Source organism: Notothenia coriiceps, unplaced genomic scaffold (assembly GCF_000735185.1).
Source record: "Notothenia coriiceps isolate Sejong01 unplaced genomic scaffold, NC01 NC01_scaffold00004300, whole genome shotgun sequence".
Classification (NCBI taxonomy): domain Eukaryota; kingdom Metazoa; phylum Chordata; class Actinopteri; order Perciformes; family Nototheniidae; genus Notothenia; species Notothenia coriiceps.
Genome location: NW_011337001.1, coordinates 88,836 through 98,602, shown reverse-complemented (window position 1 = coordinate 98,602; position 9,767 = coordinate 88,836). Strand labels below are relative to the sequence as shown.

The window sequence follows — 9,767 nt, the reverse complement described above, 5'->3', positions numbered from 1 at the left end:
CACTCATAGGAAAGTACATCGAGCCATAACTTCCCAGTAAGGGCTTTCTGACACAATTAGTCAAACAGTTAGTCATCTTTAGCAAAGACAAAGGACCCTTAGAAAACAATCACAATCAAGATGCAACGTCCAGGCAGTCTTAACCAAACAATGAACAAAATGCTCTTGGCAAAATCCAGACATCTTCAGGAAAGTCAAGACATTCTCAAGAAAGTATACAGAAGCGCTGAAACTTCACAATAATGGTTTCCCTAATCCTGACACCTTAACGGCCCGTCTACACTACAGGCATCGAAAAATGCTTTCAACGCTTCGCCCATTCACTTGAATGGGGTGACGTAGAAGATTTTTAATCTTCGCCGAACTGCATTGTGGGGAGCATGGCATGGCTTTGCAAGCATCACGAGCATCTATCGGCATCAAAAGTTGAACAATGTTCAACTTTTGAGGCTCGAGCAAATCAAATCCCGTTTATGCAAATCCCGCAAGTGCAAGCACTAGCCAATCAAACCGCGTGCAAGCTGGGAGAGCCAGACCGCAGTTCATTTCCTCATATTCCAAACGAGATATTACGGTAGCAAATCACCCGGTTCTTTACGACCAGAAGTATTTACCGGGATACAAACCGGAGGAACCAGGCATGGAGGGAGGTGGGTGAAACTGGTAGGTTTTTCGCCTGTTTGGAGAGTTTATATCCAGTTTACTTCGTTTTAACATTGCTATTGCTTTGTATGTCGGGGGCGGGAGATTCATGTGATTGGTTGTTGGTCGCGTTGCTCGCAAAAAATCGCCAAGCTTCAGACACGCCCAGCTTCAAAATCNCAGGGGACTTCAACCCCAATAATGACTTTAACTACCTTTGGGGGGACTCAATTTTCTTAATTTCTTTCATTTTTGTAAAGCACTTTGAATTGCCTTGTGTTGAGTCCCCCCAAAGGTAGTTAAAGTCATTATTGGGGTTGAAGTCCCCTGCGTGTGCGGTTTTGGTTTCAAGACCCTGGTTCGCGGAGGACACCAAAAAGGTCCTAGAAAAGACAACTTAAAATGAACTAATGGGCATTTAAAGAAAAGAGGAATAGTTTGGCAAAAACTAAAAAGGTACAATGGGGTACAGGAATTAGTTTTGGTTTCAAGACCCTGGTTCACGGAGGATACCAAAAAAGTCCTAGAAAGACAAGGTCAATTTAACTATGTGCATTTAAAGTAAAAAAGAATCGTTTTGGCGAAAACTAAAAAGGTACCATGGGGTCAGATTATAATTTTTCAAAGGAGGGTTCGTTCAGATGTGTGTATCTCACACTGCACTGTAACTGTGATTCATGTATCTTTGCTTTTAAATTAGTGTTTTTAAATGCCATTTTATATCATTGCTTTTAAATGAGTGTTTCATATAAAACAAATGTGTGTACATTAGTAGAAAAATAGGGAAACAAACACAGTAGATCATAGAATATTTTATGTGATTATATCATATTCTGAAAATAAATTACATTAAATATGTACCCCTGTTCTCCAGAATAACAGCATAATTATATAACTTAAATAATAGTCCATTAATAAAAATCATTTTTTATCCATTTCTCATCACAAAATGTTTCTTTCACACCTGGAATCAAAATTAAAATGTCGGCCAAATACAAAACGTTAATTCCTCACCACTGAAATATAAACCTTTTTTTTCCACTAGAAATATTATACATTATAACAGTCTTGATATTATTGATTCATGTCTTGTAGTGTTAAAACCCTCATTAGTTATCCAGCAACATTACTGTCAAGCATATAGAGCACTTTGTACCAAAGAACATATTATAAAAAGAGACAACTTAAATTTCATCTATAAATCCTAAGCAATTGTATTTACTGGCAATTGGATAAGTCATAAAGATCATTATTTTCTAAGTAAGTTCCCAGAAAACAACTTATTGTTAGAAACACAATGAGAAGACATTTAGAGTAACTGACATTAGTTTCTTCGTATGCTGGAGGAAGATGATGGCAGAGCTCCACCCTGGTGAGGTAGCTATGGGTAGCTATGGTTACCAAAGGGGTGGAGGATGGTGTTGTACCGTACGGCTTCAACGTCCATTTATGTTTACTCAGTGTTGAGTTCAGGATCACAACCCCTGACTCATCCTTGGCCAGCTCTCCTAATTCTTAAGACATTTTGTTTTGATGTTTCAGCGAGTAGATAAAAGGTGTGGTCCATCCCCTCCAAAAACGGAGGTTTAAAGCTTCTGCTGTCCTTCGTTGGGAAATCGACACTGCATGTAAGTCTCGTGCGATGCGGTGTAGCCAAACTTTTGGTAGAAAGCCACATTGGTGGGTGAACATTCAAGTGTGATTTTGTAGCATTCCAGTTTTTTGCTGAGAAGAGTAAGAACTGAAACCAACCTACAGGGACAGAGAGAAAACAACAGAGAGGAACATGAAAATAAAGCTCATTAAAATCCTAAATAACTGCATTATGTTTGTGATGTTTGATTTGTGGGACATTACATCACATTGCATTTAGCTGACGCTTTTACCCAAAGCGACTTACAATAAGTGCATTCGACCAAGAAGATACAAACTTGAAGAAAACAGAATCATAAGTACATCAGGTTTCAGAGAGCCAAAACATGTCAAGTGCTACTCAACTAGCTTTGACAAAGAGAAGGTTCTCTATACTCACAGTTTACCCAGCTGCTTCCCTCTGCACACGTCACTGACTACTACTTCCTCCACCCGGCCTCTCTACAAATGAAACAGAATAGAGGATATCCATTAAAAACATTATGGTTATTATGCAAATTGAATTTCCAAAGTTACAAGTGAACCAAAAAGTATTTGGAACTTTTCTTATGGTTAGGAACAATGGTGATACTAGTCACCATTCTGATAACCACTTCATTAATAAGTAACTTCTTTAGAGGAAATTAAAATAGCTTTACGGGGTGTAATTTACCTTAGCACAGGAGTGGATGAATTTATGTTCTGTGATCAAGGTGGCTGTGGCAACGATCTGTCTCAGGTTTGTGTCCTCCACCACAACGACGTAGTAGTCTCCTGACTTCTTCATATGATCAAACTTTTCTGGAAGCAATTAGATAATAAACAGTTCACTGATCTTTTCTTACACAGGATTGTATATAAAGTTCTTTTTTTAGGATAAGGGTTCTCTCTCTTCTCAAATATGTGATCGAATGCATGTCAAATATGTATGTGTTGTGATTGTTTTGGCACAAGATGCAAGTTGGTAACACTTTAGGATTTTAAATATGAAAACTGCAAGTGGTAAATGTAGCATTATGCTAAGCTTACTCGTGAACTGCTCTGGTGTGACGTCCCCCGTTGTGGTGAGTTGAGATAAAACTTTGAAGAATCCTAGAACACAACAACTGTTATTAAATTATATAAATGTTGAATTAAAATATGAAATTCCCAAGATCCTCCATATACAGTAGGATGCCATGGGACAACAAACATGCTTTCCACATCAAATGCTGGTCTGTAATATGTTGTGTATGCAGTCTTTGACTCACCCCTGTGGAAGTCTGCCGTGCAGAGGGGCCTCAGCACCAGGCCCTCCCCCGGGCTGGAGGGAGAGATGGGGGGAGAGAAAGGGACAGTGTTGCTACTCCAGTCCAGCTCCTGGAGGAGGGAGGGCTCAAAAATTGGAGTCTCGTTTAGCAGCATTCCACAATCTCTTCTACGGAAACACACACATAGGCAGTAAGTAACCGGTAAGTCCACCAACACACACCCATGACAAATGGTATATGGAAAATACAGGAAATATGACACACAGAATATATCAGCCCATCAGACTGGATTTGTCTGTTCTAAATCACATAGAACTTTGACCTGACAAATAAAGTTTCAATTGGTAAAAAAAGTGTTCATTACTTTACTGCCACACTCCAGGAGTCGATAAGCTAGTTGGACAAGGGAACACTTACATATTAATTTCAATGTTGATCATCTTTCAATAATACATTATAAAGTGATTTCCGTCTTTAGCATTCTGTAAGGTCTGTGCTAAAGCCTGACCTCACCTTACAGCATTCATAAATGATTTTCTTTCCAGGATCTGGCCCAGGATATGTAATCTGGAGAGGGACTGTCCTACTAAATGTTTCCTCCTCATCTAAACTATCTAACTATGACTAATGCGTCATAATTCTAGTTTCCATGGCAGCAAAACACAATTACTATAGTTTACCGCGTCATGTTAATTTAAATTAGTTGTATTATTATTATTCGTATCCCCTTCTGATGTAGCCTTTTTACTTGTATTCATTCAAATGGTATGGCTCATATAATTACTATTCAGGGGTTTCCTCCTTCCCTGTGTTTACCTCGAGTAATGTACCAAGTCTAAAATTTGATTCTACTGCTTATATTAAAACATGTTTGTCAAATAAAGTTACACTCCTATGTTTAAAGGGTAATGTTTGTCTGGCTAACGTTAGCATCACACAACAAGTCTAATAACTGTCATTACTTAATGAATTAAGTAGGAAGCTAAACAACTGCATTGATATGTTTTTTTAAGCGTCATACTTTTCTCCTGTGTCCTGTCAAACAGCTTCAAGAAGCCACCTACACATGAGTAAACTATGTATAGCTTAGACAGCGTCAGAGCTGAAGTTCACATAAGCGTCACCCATTCATCCATGGCGCAATCCCCAAAGGCTAATCCGCTAGCTAACTATTTTTAATCACTTACCTGTGGCAAACACACCCGAAAGAAGGTCTAGTAAAGTATTCGCAGAGTGAGATAAATGAATGACAACCGGTGTAGGAGATTAGCTGGTGATACTCCAGTGTGAGGCGTCTTTGAGGACCCACTGTGGACGGACCAGGAAATGGAAAGTGTGATCGCTTCGACTCTTTTTCACCGCACGTTCTCGTTATACACGTGTCGTTCACATTCATTTTTTAGTATGTTTATGGTATAGTATATTAGCCTCCATAGGAATACTTTAATCCGCATTCAGTACGCGTTTTAAGCTGTGTTTTATGATGTTGATATATCAGGACGCCTACAGATTGGACTAGACAGTATAGGTGACTGTGGAGATGCCTGTTCAGAACTTTGCGAACTTTATTGAATCGCTTAAAACGTGTCCTTTTTGACAGACTTATTACCAGACATCGTTCTTACGGTGATGACAAGCAGGTTTGATACCCGTATATATACCTCCATACAGCCTATATACGTGAAGCACAGGTTGTGTGATCGGGTACGGATCGGGTAGTGATAATAAGCACACGTGGCTGATCTGTTGGCTGCTACTGTTGGCCGATGACGTCAATGCATCAGTAAAAGTACACACCCCTCTCAGATAGTAACTTTTTTATGCATATAACAAGGCAATGCAAGGCAAGTTTATTTATATAGCATAAGTAGGCTATTAACGCTGTTATGTGGGATTAACATGTGTTTACAGAAAGCAAGTGTTATTGTTTATGAAGGCAAACATTATATGTGCTGTTTGGTTGTTATTGTTAATGTTCTGACTTGTTACCTAATATTCACCAGTACAATAAAATACAAATTCAGCATTCAGTTTTATAGTGATCTAAAATGCAATAAAAATATATTTAAGTTAAATATGCATGTACCTCTTTTAATAAAATGTTTAACAAACTGTATTCCTTATATGTTTTTGTTAACTTTATAAGCATTTCATTAAATAACAAAAATAAAAGTAAACTGATATTAACAGAAACCATTTCATATTTGATCAGACTGATATATGACTCTAATCAGTCATTTAGTCTGATTGCCTGTCAGAGCACTCACACGTACACATTAGACTAATCAACTCAAAGGTCCAATGTATAAATACTGGCCACTACTCATTGGGAAGGCTTCACTATTACTTATACAATTTGATTTACATTAGCAAAGGTGGTGAACATTAACAAAGCATCAACAAAGGTGGGTTTTGTCTCAATACAAAATATTAAATTACCATGTTTCGTTAAAAAGCTGGAGAAGCTCTGTTTATTAAGTCTTTTGTATTCACATATTTTACAAAAACTACATTTACAGAAATTATCCATAACCGAACCAATCTTGATTTAGGCACAAACATACAGGAAAGCTCAGTCCAAAAAGTTCTGTCATTAATAGTTATGAAAGATAACCAGGAAAATATATCATGGATATTAAACAAAATAGTCCAACTTCTTTTTGTAAATTGTGACAAATTGAAATCTGAAATCAAAAATCCTATACTGTATCATCTTACAACACCTTCAAAACAAAGAAATAAACACAAAGTAGAAATCACAACACTTCAGCTTTAAGTGGAAGTCTGTGGGCTGTTCTTTGGGATAAGGAAACAAAAGCACTTATTCATGCGCATTTCACCTCACACTGCCCTTGCACTCTTATAACAAAAAATTAAACTAATAACAAACACAGCGTCCATATTTTATGTCCATTGATAACAAACTTCAGATGCAGTGATATTTGACAATACTGGAAAGGATGTGCATCTGCTTTTCATTCATGGCGTGTTGTGTCTTTCCACCCTCCTCCTTCAGCAGCAGCAGCAGCTTGTATTTGGGACTGATGTGATGTGGTTATTTTTCCTATTAATTTGTAATCCTGTGTTCACTGATTGTATTTATTTTAGGTTTAGTTTAATTGTTGGCTTAAGTTAGAGGGAGGGGGCCCAGATCACACGGAGTCTTCCTTCTTCATGTTCATGTTGGCCAGCACCTTGAGTCTTCTGTTAGTAGACTTTACTGTTAGTTATAATGTTTAAAGATTCATTAAGCTACTCTTAATGTCTTTTGGTTATTCTAGGTATTTTTATAAAAGTGATTCTCTTGGGTTGTAACAACTGCACTACTTAAAAATATATTTAAGCAGAGGATGATTATGTCCTTTACTACGAGTTATAAACTAGCATTCCTCAATGTGATTAGTCAAAGGCAGATACGATCATTCAAAAAAACGTTCAGGTAATTAAATATCCAGAACCAATAAGTCCAAAGCTCAGTAAACTTGTTGTCGACTCTTGATTACTTTTTACTTCTAATTCTGCTGCCAAAGCCTCTTGGATGAGTAGCAAAGAGTCTTCCAGCAAGTAGAGCAGTCACAGACCAACAATTTCTACTTGCACTTTCGTTCCAAAATGATGGACACAAATGACCCACGGTTATATTCAGTAGAACATAATATGATCTTATTAAGAGAGAACTGACCATTTTGAGATGCTAGTTAAAGACTGAGAGAACTTGTACAAAATATACTACATCCCGTGTTGCCTATGCATCTCAAGCAAACAGTATTAGAAAAACTAAGATGTACATGTCCACTGTGTGTTAAATAACAAAACTGGTTGCAATGGATGATATTTCACCCTAAATACAGAACCCACGTGGGTCAAAAACACTTTGTCTGCAGCATTATGTTGATAGGAACATTCATATTTGACAGAAAGGCTGAACAATACTAAAGTGACATTCTCTTACTCCAAGGTAAGAAATAAGAACATGTGATTTTGCCTACAGTTAATTCACAGTCGAAACCCATAAAATAATAACGCACAAATACATCAGATGAGTTTCTCCACTCAGAATACGTAGCTGCTCGCCATTAGCAAAACAAGTGAAAATAAAGTCTGATAAAAGGAAAACAAACAAAGACCCAAATAGCTTTTACCTAGTAAAGACACCTTCAAACCCCTTCTCTCTGAATGCAAAGCATGCTCATTTCTGACAGCCAGTCCTAAATGTGACTCCCTGCTGAAGCTGGTGGTTCAATGTGTGGCACGTGAATAAAGGGCAATGCAACCTTGCATTTCTTGACTTGCACCCATCGATTGATATAATGTTCCAAACACTCTGGAATCAGTAATGCAGAGGCCATTCACAATAGTCCCACCTTATTAAGGCAGCTCGAAACAGTCCAAAGGCCATGTTAGCAATGCTTTTTAATGATGGTTTTGAATAGTTGATAACCACTGACTGTATACCAAATGGAGCAGGGTTGAAATAGCTCTGTCTGTGCCTCTTGTGATGATGATGATGATGATGTGGTAGACTCTCCTGCTGAAAACAATCTGTGCCCTCAGGGTTCTGGGTCTTGTTGACTCTGCATGCGTCTCTCTGCAGCTGCTGCCATGGTTCTACGTCTCAACGTAGTCAAGTTCAATTCTGGACCAGTGTCCTCCTCTTCCTCCTCCTCTTCCTCCTCCAGTTCAGGCAAATCCACGTCCGGATCCTCTGGACTGTTGTACATATATCTCCTAGAAGGGAGTAATAAACAACATACAGCATGATCATGGGAACAGAATATGGGTTTGTTTTTTTTAAGGGGAAAAAGGCAACCATAAATGTCTACCAGCTGTGAACAGAGGTTCTACTTATTAGTCGTGTACAGATTAGCTATTCTGGTAGCCAAACAAAGACGGCTTTTAAAAATTGTTTTGTGTCTGTTCCTTCCACAGACCAAGACAAACTCGACCCACAAAGAAGGGTCTATTTCCCAAAACACAATTTCTACAGCTGAGCTACGATGCATAATCACAGTCACATTAAATATGTAACCATAGCCAAGCAGCACATTCTATGAGTTATAAAATAAGCAGTGTGTATGTCCCAACCTGCGAGCCTGCTGGACCATCTCTTCTTTCCTCTGCCTCAACATCTTCTGCCTCTCCTCAGCCGACTTAGAGAAGCGACTCCCTCTGACCTCCATGGTTTCCGCCTCACTGAGGCCCGGCTCAGCTGCCTCACTGGACCCCTCCTGCCCATTAGACTCAGAGTTCAGCTGTGAAGGGGCACGCTCTATTGCCTGATGAAAGAAACAAATACTTTATTATGTGACAAATTGTTTCAATCTGCCTTTAGGTCAGTGGTCGCCAACCAGTCGATCGCGAGTGTGGTGCGGGTAGATCGCGGACCGTTAAAAAAAAAGTAACAAAAGAAAGAAAAATAAAATTAAAATAATAATGTTTGAAAAATATGTTTTTAGATGTAAACCTATCATCCACCACCCCGTTAGCAGGTGCCACTTGATTGACGTATATTTGAGACACCTCAATAATATAATACATTAACCGTGCTTTACGTGAACCTCATCATGACACAAGAGACGACGGCAGGACTGTAATTTCCCGTGTTCAGTGAACGCAACAGAGGCAACACACCAGACCAATCAGAGAGTTGCATGGAAATACACGTGTGCTTGTGTCATTCAAGCTCGGCTCTGTGTGTGTGTGGCGATAGCGCATTTAGTGTGATAGAGAGGAGGGAGAGGGAGGGAGAGAGGGAGTGAGGGAGAGAGAGGGACCGGTGCTAGCGGGGACCATGATGTTAGCATCTGGTTAGCTAGCTGCACTAACTAACTAACTAACTAACGGACATAAGGAGCTGTTACCACAACAAGCTGGAGGAGAGTGCTCTCCTGTCAGACTGAGGGGCTCAGGTGAGCTAAAGGACTCTAAGTGTTTAGAATGGTTTTGTCACAAATTATTCAAAAGATTATTTCCGCGGCACACCTTCATATGATCATTATAGTTATACAAACAATAAGAGAATAAATGAAAAACAGGTATGAAATAGCCTACTATACAGTATGTCAGTAAAACAAGAATACAGTTTAAAAGGGGAGTGATTTGTAAAATATCCATAAAGAAAAAGAAAATCTGTTTACAGTTCTGTTTCATATGGGTGCTGAGAGAGGTATCCATAGATCTCTTCATGTTGCTCTCAAAGTGCACCAGATTGATGCTTTCAACTTCAATATTTAAAAAAAATAC

General features: G+C 38.7%; 2 protein-coding genes across 3 annotated transcripts; both read right to left on the bottom strand.

The window, feature by feature from the left end:
* Positions 1 to 2,165: 2,165 nt before the first annotated feature.
* On the bottom strand, positions 2,166 to 5,039 carry gnpnat1 (glucosamine-phosphate N-acetyltransferase 1). Of its 2 annotated transcripts, none has more exons than XM_010767378.1 (6): positions 4,712 to 5,039; positions 3,525 to 3,691; positions 3,304 to 3,366; positions 2,948 to 3,075; positions 2,675 to 2,736; positions 2,166 to 2,394 (listed from the first exon to the last, which is right to left on the bottom strand). In XM_010767378.1, exons 1-6 carry the CDS (start codon positions 4,918 to 4,920, stop codon positions 2,229 to 2,231), a joined length of 795 nt encoding a protein of 264 aa, XP_010765680.1. In that variant the 5' UTR covers positions 4,921 to 5,039; the 3' UTR covers positions 2,166 to 2,228. The 2 variants fall into 2 exon arrangements, with proteins under 2 accessions (XP_010765680.1, XP_010765681.1); XM_010767379.1 differs by lacking the exon at positions 4,712 to 5,039 and adding an exon at positions 4,546 to 4,668.
* Positions 5,040 to 5,967: 928 nt separating this feature from the next.
* LOC104942180 (E3 ubiquitin-protein ligase AMFR-like) lies at positions 5,968 to 8,866 on the bottom strand. The gene is made up of 2 exons (XM_010767376.1): positions 8,610 to 8,866; positions 5,968 to 8,252 (listed from the first exon to the last, which is right to left on the bottom strand). Exons 1-2 carry the CDS (start codon positions 8,702 to 8,704, stop codon positions 8,075 to 8,077), a joined length of 273 nt encoding a protein of 90 aa, XP_010765678.1. The 5' UTR covers positions 8,705 to 8,866; the 3' UTR covers positions 5,968 to 8,074.
* Between the last annotated feature and the right edge of the window lie 901 nt (positions 8,867 to 9,767).

What these genes read in the sequence shown, in the direction of transcription:
- gnpnat1 (XM_010767378.1), bottom strand. Translation starts at nt 4,920, where the DNA reads ATGAATGTGAACGACACGTGTATAACGAGAACGTGCGGTGAAAAAGAG. An exon ending in CACGGCAGACTTCCACAGGG is followed by an intron (nt 3,367 to 3,524) that starts GTGAGTCAAAGA and finishes GTTGTGTTCTAG; the next exon opens with GATTCTTCAAAGTTTTATCT. An exon ending in TCATCCACTCCTGTGCTAAG is followed by an intron (nt 2,737 to 2,947) that starts GTAAATTACACC and finishes TTTCATTTGTAG; the next exon opens with AGAGGCCGGGTGGAGGAAGT.
- LOC104942180 (XM_010767376.1), bottom strand. Translation starts at nt 8,704, where the DNA reads ATGGAGGTCAGAGGGAGTCGCTTCTCTAAGTCGGCTGAGGAGAGGCAG. An exon ending in ATGGTCCAGCAGGCTCGCAG is followed by an intron (nt 8,253 to 8,609) that starts GTTGGGACATAC and finishes ACTCCCTTCTAG; the next exon opens with GAGATATATGTACAACAGTC.